The following is a 9,783-nucleotide window of genomic DNA, read 5'->3' as shown; positions in this document are numbered from 1 at the left end:
AGCCGCCCCCTCCGTCCTCTTACTTGTCTGGGCGCAGCCCCCCACGCGCACCTGGGCATCATCGATTCTGAACGCCCAGCGCCCGGGCACGCCCACGTTGGTGGTGGTCTCCACCTGCGCCATGTCCGCCGTGCGGGAGCCGGGGATGCTGAAGTAGCGCAGCCCGTCCCCTGCGTTGAAGCCGGCCTGGGTGGGTGTGGAGAGAGGGGGCAGGTGCGGGCTGGGTCCGCAGGTCCCTAACGTTCCTGACACACCCACCTCCCCGGGCTGGCCAAGGTCGAAAAGATCGCGCGGGAGCTGGAGAACTATGAATTCGGTGTGTCCTCACCCCCTCCCCCACGGCGACCCTGCGGGAGGTCAGCCGTCTCCCAGCCAGGTCCTGACAGTTCCCCACGACAGTCCCCCAAGTCAAGGACATTGTTGGGCCCTGGCCCAGCAGGCCAGGTTGTGGGGGGGTGAGGGTCACAGGTGCCTTTGGCCCTAGGACGTTTGTGCGGTTCTGCGCTGGGGGAGGCCTCTGCACAGCACTGGCTGTGTGGAGGGGTCCGCCTGCCTCATCAGCTCGTCACAGCCCTGGAGTGGGGAGCGGGGGCCCCTACCTGGGCTGCGATGCCCCCCAGGCCCGTGGCGTTGCCCCCGCTGCTAGCGTGCGTGCCCGTGGTCCAAGTGATGGACTCGTAGTTGAAGATAGTGAAGGAGGACGCTCCATCAGTGACCAGCACGATCTGGAACGTGTTGACCTGCCAAGGAGGGGCCTGAGCGGGGTCCTGCAGCCCGTCACCCCCAGAGCCCTGCCCCGCCCCCATCCCCGCACACCGTCACCATCCTGTCCCCCCACAGGGCAGGATGTTGATGGCCTCGTCCTCCATCCTGTCCTGTGTCCCGGTGCCAGAGGCCCTGGCATCGGCCAGCCCCTTCCCAGTAGCTGCTGCCTGGCGGGAGAGGGTCTGTGGGGGCCCAGGGGCGCCAGGAGCAGACACTGTTCCCCGAGGCCACGGGCACAGAGCATTAGTGCTCGCTTGGCTGATACACAAAGCTGTCTCATGTGACTAGGATAAAAACGCGAAGCGAACAAGGGGGAAGGTAAAAAGAGGGACTGAGAAAAAAAACTTTTAATACTTAAGTTTTATGGTTTTCATGGAATTCTGTGAAAATATTGGTGGGTAGTGTATATATGAGTCCGTTTCAGATCAGGCAAAGGGTGGGGTTGTGTAACAAGGGGTCTCAGGACAAAGTGGGAAACTCTGAAAAACGATAAATCTAGAGCTTTGCGTCACTCGTGACGATAAATCCGAATCGAGCCCGGATGTGGATGGAGCGTCACGGTCCTGGGAGACGGAGGGGTGGAGGGCCTCCGGGGGGGGGCTGCTTGCTGACCGGGAAACAGACAGAGCTTCATGCGTCTGGCTGCAAACGCGTTTGAATATAAAAAAGGGCCATCGACTCAAACCGAATGGCAAACAGCAAAGCGAAAAATGTATTTATAACACACGAGGCAGATAAAAACTGTTACTATCCTTAATTCAAGAAGAGCTTCTACAAGTCAATAAGGGAAAGGCCAAAGCGATTATGGAAAAATTGGCAAAGGCTAAAGTTCAGATCCATCGCGACAGAACCACGAGAGCGTCCCGCTGGCCGATGACGCCGGGCACAGGCTACACTGGGAACCGCGACGTGCAGGGGCTAAAAGGCATAGCTAGCCACTCGGCCGGGGCGGGAGGGACAGGCACTTCGGACGTGGCTCACATGGGCACGTTCCCGAGCGGAACCTGGGGATTCTGCGGCATCAAAGTCCCTTCTAGACACTCGTGCCAAGATGTGGTCTCACAGTGAACTGGGGGCTGCGCGGTGCCCACCTCAGGGTGCCTTGCGGTGGGGGCTGTGGGTGGTGCCGAGTCCGGGTGCCGCTGACAGACACAGCACTGGGGGTCCCGCGGTGCTCGGGCGAACCCCGTTTTACTGCGTTTCGCTCTACCGCGCTCCGCAGATAATGTGGGTTTTAGAAATTGAAGGTTTGCGTCGGGCACCATTTGCTCACTTTGTGTCTCTTTGTCACGTTTGGCGATTCTCAAAGTGTTTCAGACTTTCTCGCCATTGTTATATTTGTCACGGTGATCTGAGCTCAGTGACCTTTGACACAGCCGTTGTGATTGTTCTGGGGCGCCAGGAAGGGCACCCACAGAAGACAATGTAACCTATCATTGCTGTGTGCGTTCTGACTGCTCCGCCTTCGGGCCGTCCCTGTCTGTCCCTCCCCAGGCCGCCCTGCGGTTCCCTGCGACACAATAGAGAAACTGGGGCAATTAACCAGCCCACAGCGCCCCCTAATGGTTCAAGTAAAAGGAAGAGGCTCCTGTTTCTCTCTTTAAATCAAAAGCCGCAGGGGACCAGCTTGGCGGGGAAGGCGTGAGCGAAGCCACCAAACAGTGAATGAATGCCAAGGAAGATGCCGAAGGGAAGTGGAAGTGCTGCCCCAGGGACCGCCGGGCCACCAGCGAGCGGGCGACACGGAGAGGGCTTGGCGTCCACACGGGTCAGACCACGGAGCCTGGTCCACGAGGTCCACGGAGGGAGCACAGGTCTGCACAGCCACACGTGCTGATGGAGACGCCTGCGGCACGTCCCCCGGAAGGGCCAGCCAGCTGGCTCACGAAGGTGGCCGCACCGAACGACAGGTTCTCAGCACAGAAAAAGCAGCCTTGTATTGGAAGAAGATGCCACCTGGGCTTTCATAGCTGAGAGGAGTCAGCGCCTGGCTTCAACGTCCCCAAGGACAGGACAGGCTGATTCTCGGGCGCGGGGCGAATGCAGCTGGGGACTCTAGGCTGAAGCCAGTGCCCACTGGCCATTCCGACGATCTTCGGCCCTTAAGACTTACACGGAGTCTGCTCTGCCTGGGCGCCAGAAATGGAGCAGCGAGCCGGAGCAGCACGGCTGTTTCCAGCGGGGCTTACTGAGTGTTTTAAGCCCACTGTCGAGACCGACTGCTCAGAAAAAAGGTGCCTTTCAAAATCTGACCGCTCACTGACAAGGCACCTGGTCCTCCAAGAGCTCTGATGGGGCTGGACGAGATGAATGTCATCTTCATGCCTGCGAACGCAGCACCCATCCTGCAGCCCCTGGATCGAGGAGTGATTCTGACTTTAAGTGCTTATTATTTAAGAAATGCCTTTCGTCAGGCTACGGCTGCCACAGACGGTGATTCCTCTGGTGGAGCTGGGCACCGTGGACTGAAAACCTTCCAGAACGGATCCCTTGCTCTAGACGCCATTGAGAACATTGACGATTCATGGGAAGAGGCCAAAACATCAGCATTAACGGGAGTTTGGAGAAGTGGATTCCCACGCTCAGGGGTGACCGGAGGGGCTCGAGGTCGGGGGGACGGGACCGCAGGTGTGGCAGAAGCTGCAGGGGAACTAGGGCTGGCGACGCGGCCGCGTCGCTGCCACCTGAGCGGGTGAGAAGACGCTTCTCACGAGTGAGCAAAGAACGGGGTTTCTTCAGATGGAGCCCACTCCTGGCGGAGATGCTGTGCGCACTGTGGAAATGACGAGGGACTGAGACCATCACGTCAACTCAGTTGGCGAAGCAGCAGCAGGGTTTGAGGGGTTGACTCTAATTTCGACGGAGGTTCTTCCGTGGGTAAAACGCTGCCGACCAGCGTCGCGGACTCACTCGTGAAGGAGGAGCCGGTGGACGCAGCGAGCCTCGGCCACGGAGCCTCGGCCGCCCCGCCTTCAGCAACCACCGGTGATCGGTCGGCGGTGTCACCGCTGAGGCAAGACCCTCCGCCAGCGGAGAGAGCGCGACTCCGAAGGGTCAGGTGACGGTTCACAGTTTTGGCGACAGTGTGGTCAGCGAAGGCGCATGCAGCGCACGTGTGCACGTGAAGCTACGGTGCACTGAACCGGCTACGGTGCAGCGTAAACGTGACTGCTGTGCGCACCGGGAAACCAAAAACCCACGCGACCCTCGCTCGACTCCGGTGGCTGGAGCCGAGCTGGCAGTGTCTCTGCAGGTCCCGTGTCCCTCCTTACACGGAAACCGAGGTGATGATGCTCTCAGAAGCCCATCTTTCCTGACTCACTGTCCAACTCTTAAACGTCCGGCAGCGAGTGTCACGCGAGACGCCCCTGGCTAAGCACCTTTCTTCCCGCCCTTTCTCTCTTCCGCCTCGGCTGCCGGACAGCTCGGAGTCTGCGAGCATCCCATCACCCGCCACTTCCCTCCCCGACCTCCGCTCCCACTGCTGGGGACCCCGGGCTCCATCTCCTCATGCTCTCTGGCACGGCCACCTCAGCACGTCCGGGACCGCGCCCGTCACTTGCACCCCCTAGACCCTGAGCGCAGGCCTCACCGGCACCACCCGCCCCCCAGTGTGTCTGACAGGAAACCAGGCACTACCCTGATTGCTTCTGTCTCTACCCCACTGTCCAGTGACCTGTCACATCCACCCGGATGGCTGCTTTGAACGGTCCAGTTCCTCCAGGTCTGAAGCCCCCAGGCGGCCGAGCCCCCTCAGGCCGGCATGACAGTCTCACGGAGGGCCCCTGCCCGCTGGCCGGGCTGTGCTGGGGGCCTCTCGGCACCCGGCATCTTTATCACACAGTCGCTGTGTCACCCCATGGGAGAGACGTGTCTTGTCTGCTCTGTCCACAGCTGTCTCCCCAGTGCCCCCCAGAGGCTCATCTAAGTAAATGTTTAATCAGTGGGTGAACAAACAGCTCTGAAAACGCCACTCTACACCCAGTGGCTCTTCTCTAGAGAGCGACCTCATGTCATGCACGGTTGTGACCTGCAGGAGGGGGCAGCTGCTGTCCTCACTGGAGGGGACCCGCCCGCCATCGCTGGCACAGGGCTCAGCACATTGTCACATTTGGTGTCATCAAGGACTCACCTGCACTGCCCACCCCCGCCAGTGTGTCTGACAGGAAACCAGGTGCAGTTGCTTCCTGTTTAACCCTTTGGGCAGGAAGCACCCCAGTGGGAACCCCTCTAAATGTCACCCCCTCCTCTGGGCGCCTGAGCCACTCCACTGGGCATTTGGGGTTTTCCCAGAGGATGGGGGAGGGCAGAGGCCTCCTCCTTCTCCAGCCGGGCTGTGTGACCTTGAGCGAGCGACTCCTGGGCACGGACCAGTGACTGCGTCCCACCCACCTCAGCGAGACGGGCCGGAGGGCGCAGTCCCCGCCTCCCCAGGACAGAACTCACGGGGGACGAGGAGCTGCCTCCGAAGAAGGTCACGCGGTACCAGGTGGCGATGAAAACCCAGGTGGCCGAGAAGCCTGGGAGCTCGGGGAAGTAGCGCCTGATGTCCTCCGTGGCCCTGAGCAGGGTGGCGGCGTCGGTGGCCTCCCGGTGGTACACGTCGCCCGCACGCCGGTTGTCCACGTCCGCCCAGAAGGCCGCCACCACGCAGCGGTCCTTGGCGACAGGGAAGGCCACCGGGGTGAACTGAGAGACCTCCTTCAGGAAGGAGATGATGCCGTTGTTGTTCACCTGTGGGGGTGGGGCGGGGAGTCAGGGGCGTCCAGAGGGAGGAGCCGGTGGTTTGGGGGTGGCATGTGGCTCAACCTCCCTCTGGGTGAGCTGGCACCTCCTGGTCCCAGGCATGGGACCCCTCAGCCTGCTCCATTCCTTCCTGGACAGGCCCTGATGCCTGATGCCTAATGTCACGCAGGTCCCCATGCCCCAATGTCCCGGGAGGCCCGGCCCTGGGCTGCTGCTGCGGGATCAGGAGCCCCAGAGTAGGCTCTGCTCTGGGGCAGGCGCTTGGGCCCCGGAATGGACGTGGATTACAGTGGCTCCTGACAGGTAGTGTTTCCAGGTCCCAGGCAGAAGCAGAGAGAAACCCTCTGGAGGAAGATGCCACCGTCTTAAGCCTCGAGTTATTCCAACAAGTAATGTCTCAAATGCACAACGCAGGACACAGTCGAAGGTCAGCGGGCACACATGGACGCTAGCACCCGTGACGAGTAAGCAGAAACGGGAGGGACACCAGATGTGGGAACTATCAGGCACAGACAGTAACACAACTAAGCTCAGAGTTCCAAGAAATCAAAGGCAAGCTTTCAGACCTTGTCAGCAGTCAAAACGATCTTGAAAAAGAACAGAGTTGGAGACTCGCTTCCTGAAACAGTGGCATTGACAGAAAGACAGACACTAGACCCATGGAGCAGAACACAGAGCCTGGACATAAACCCTTGCACATTTGGTCACATGATTTTCAACAAGGGACCCAAGACCATTCAATAAGGAAATGGTCTTGGTCTTTTCCAAGACCAAATGGTCTTTTCAACAAATGGTGCCGGAAAAACTGGATATTCACAGGCAAAATAATGAAGTTTGACCCTTACCTAACGTCATGTACAAAAATAAGCTCACAGTGGATCAAAGACCTAAACCTGAGAGCTAAAAATGTAAGACTCAGAAGAAAACGTAGGGTAAAAGCCTCACGACGTTGGCCTTGGCAATGATTTCTTAGATGTGTCACCAAAGGCACAGGTAACAAAAGAAAAAGTAAACAACCTTGAGTTTATCAAGATTAAAAACCTTTTGTGCATCAAAAAACACTATCAACAGAGTAAAAAGGCAACACACAGAAAGGGAGAAAATGTTTGCACATCACATTTAATAAGGGATTAGCAAGAGGACTTACAGAGAACTACAGCTCAACAGTCAAACCCACGACAGCCCGATTAAAAGACAAGCACAGGACCGGAACAGACGTTTCTCCAGAGAAGATACGGGAATGGCCAACGAGCCCATGGAAAGCAGCTCAGCATCCCTGTTGGAGTCAAACCCCGTGACGAGGGAAGGGCCCAACAGGGCGGGTGGTCGATGGAAACGTGACAGGCGCCGAGTCGCCAGGGTTTCTGTGTGGCAGTGGCAGCTCCCCAGGGAGCCTCGTCTCCCACTCCAGCGCCCAGGGAATCGCTGGCTTCATGGGCCCTCGAGTCACAGAGGATCTCCTAAAAGCCCATCTAGGTCACTGGTGGTCCAGCTAAGCTGGAACCCGGTGGTGTCCACTGGGCGGCAGCAGGCATCCAGCCCCAGCCCCAACTCCAGAAGCCCGCGACGGGCCAGTCAGTGTCCGGGCAGAACTGGAGCAGGGACCCTTGCCGTGAAAGGGGCTGTCCAGGACCAGACACACTAGATCCTGTTGCCCCGGGGGCTTTGGGAACGGTCTAGTTGGGGTCAGCAGACTGTCCCCTGAGGGCCAGCTATGAGTCTTTTTGTCCCTCTGGACCACATACGGTCCCTGTCGCATATTCTCCTCTGTTCTTTCTGTTTTTACGGCCCTTTAAACACATAAACACTATGCCAGCTCACAGGCCTTGCACAGACAGGCAAGGGTCTGGGGCCAGGTCCCACGGTCTGTCCTATGCGGGCCCCTGGTCTGGCTTTGCGGATCCAGGTTTGTCAGCCCCACCGTGCCCGCGTGCTCGCATACCGCCCGAGGAGCGAGGCAGCCCTGACGGCTGCAAGGCCGAAATGTTCACTGCCTGACCCTGTCCTAGAAAAGCCTGTGGTCCGCCTGCCACCCCCCCTGCCGCCCCGCCTGCTGGCGGGCCTGCCACCTGGAAGAGCACAGCCTGGCCTGCCAGAGATGCTGACTTAGGGGCCCATCAACCTAGGAACAAAGTGCAGCCACTGAGACAGTCTGGGTCACTCGCATATGTGCCCACAGGGAGGCGCATCCTTGATGGGGCCGATGGGGAACGAGCCGCTGATGGAGGCGCCGCCACTGCCTCCTGGATCCCTCCTCGTCCCAGAAGTGGCTGCGCAGCCACAAGCGGGGACGAGCGAAAGAGAAGGGCTGTGTGCTGCTCAGGCAAAAGCCCCCTGTGCACACTGGGCTTGTCCCCATGGACGCTGGCCTGCTCCCCTTCTCGCTGGGGTGACCTCTGACCCTCCCAGGCCCACCGCTGGGTCTCACTTGTCCAGGTCGTGGTGCCAGTGTTCTGGCCTGACCACCTACTGGCCACACCGCTGTGACGCTGACGACATCTGGGGCCACTTGAGTCTGTCTGCTATGTGTCCGCAGCCTCCAAGGCCACTCCACACTGGTTGACAGTCCAGTGTCCAGTGACCATCCCACAGTCCCCATAGGCCGCCAGCATCCAGTCCCACCAAGTCCTGGCTCAGCGTCCCCAGAACAACCCCAGAGCCTCTGCCGCCTGGCTGCCCTGGTCATGCACCCGCCAGGGAGTTTGCTCATGGGATACGCTGTCCCCACAGAGGGTCCCTCTGCTCTTGGCTGCCCTCTGGGTAATGACAGATGGAAGGGAGGGGCTGACATGGGGTCTGCAGGTGGCACATCTCTGTCCCCTCACAGCAGCCCCAGGCCAGCCTGGCCAGAGCGCCCTGCGGAGTCCAACTCAACTCTGGCTGGGCCGCCTGGGTTCTCCCGTTGGAGCGACACGGTCCTCAGTCACGGAGACGTGGGGCACCGACAGACAGCATGCCTGTGGCACGCCGTGAGTGACAGTGCCCTTTGCTTCTGAGGCAGGAACCTCGGGTCCAGGGCCGGCACCTGTGGATCAGTGACAGGCTAATGCTGGCTTGGAAGGACCGTGCCGTCACATCTCAGACCTTGACAAGTTTACGTTTGTGATAAAAGTTCTCCGAATACTAGGAATGTCAGGGAACATCCTTAATCTGAGAAAGGGTGTCTTCGGAATAGACAAGACAAACGTCATGTTTAATGGTGACATACGGAGCACTTCTTTTTGAGACCAGGAGCCAGACAAGGGCCCTGCCAACACCTTTTCTAAGTGACAGTGTGTTGGAGACTCAACCAACACACCACGATGAACAAACTAATTGAATTTAAAATGATGAGAAAGAGAGAGACACAGCTGTCATTGACTGCGAATAATACGAATGTGAGTGTAGAAAAATCCAAAACGATCCCCAGGTAATTTACTCAACTTGATAAGAGGTTCTGTTTGGCTGCTAAATACAAACATTAGAAAATGGCGGAAACGCAGCTGTGGTTGTGCACGCCGGCGACAAGGAGGGAAGCAGCGGGAGAAGGTGCCGGGCGAAGGGCGTACAGGACACCGGCGCTTACGGGCAAATCTAGGAGAAGACGCGCCGGCTTCTCCGCAGCCGGCTCCGGAGCCCGGACACGAGAACGGCCCGCGACCTGAACGCGGCTGGACAAGGTCCCGGGCGGGGACAGGAGGGCCACCAGAAGCGAGCGTGTGCGTGCCTGGGGGCCGAGCCTCAGTCTTGTGTGAACACTGAGGGCCAAGGATAACCAAGGCCCTCTCCAGACGAGCAAGACGGGGGGCCTCGCCGACAGACACGGGATCTCGGACGATGCCACAGCTGCTCGATGGTACTGGCTCAGGGCGACGGGAGGGGACAGTGCGGGGAGACAGCCCGGAGACAGCCCAGAGGCAGCCACAGAGCCCCGGGGGGACAAGGGGACTGGGCGGTTCTGTTTCTTAAAATGGGGAGCCCACGAGCCTCTGAAGAAATCCAACTGCGGGTGTGTGACACACCTCAGGGTGAGCGACATACCAACACAGCAACGACAGTGTCGGATGCGGGCAAACGCAGTCATGCCCGGCGATGTTTAATGAGGAACAAACCGCTAGCCATGAAAAGAAGGACGGGCGCACGTTAGGTTACAATTGAGAGGTCCCCCAAGGACCCGTTAAAGGGAGTTAAAGCAGCACAGATCGGGGAAGGGCATCTGCCGCCCGCCCAGCCCGGGCCGCTGGACCTGCCGGGTCCCAGGGCCGAGGCGGATGCGCGGACGAGAAGGCGTCA

At 59.3% G+C, this 9,783-nt stretch overlaps 1 protein-coding gene across 1 annotated transcript in view; it reads right to left on the bottom strand.

Moving 5' to 3' along the window:
- The window catches only part of SNED1 (sushi, nidogen and EGF like domains 1), a 58,932-nt gene that overhangs the window by 44,495 nt on the left and 4,654 nt on the right, over positions 1-9,783 (bottom strand). The window contains exons 4-6 of the mRNA XM_025045434.1: positions 5,212-5,499; positions 600-740; positions 24-186 (exon numbers count right to left, since the gene is read on the bottom strand). Of these exons, the coding sequence (XP_024901202.1) occupies positions 24-186; positions 600-740; positions 5,212-5,499 (592 nt within the window). The remainder of the gene's footprint in view (positions 1-23; positions 187-599; positions 741-5,211; positions 5,500-9,783) is intronic.

The sequence above is a fragment of the Pteropus alecto genome, unplaced genomic scaffold, assembly GCF_000325575.1.
Source record: "Pteropus alecto unplaced genomic scaffold, ASM32557v1 scaffold143, whole genome shotgun sequence".
Taxonomy (NCBI): domain Eukaryota; kingdom Metazoa; phylum Chordata; class Mammalia; order Chiroptera; family Pteropodidae; genus Pteropus; species Pteropus alecto.
The sequence above is the reverse complement of the archived record's forward strand: the minus strand, read 5'-3'. Positions and strand labels throughout refer to the sequence as shown.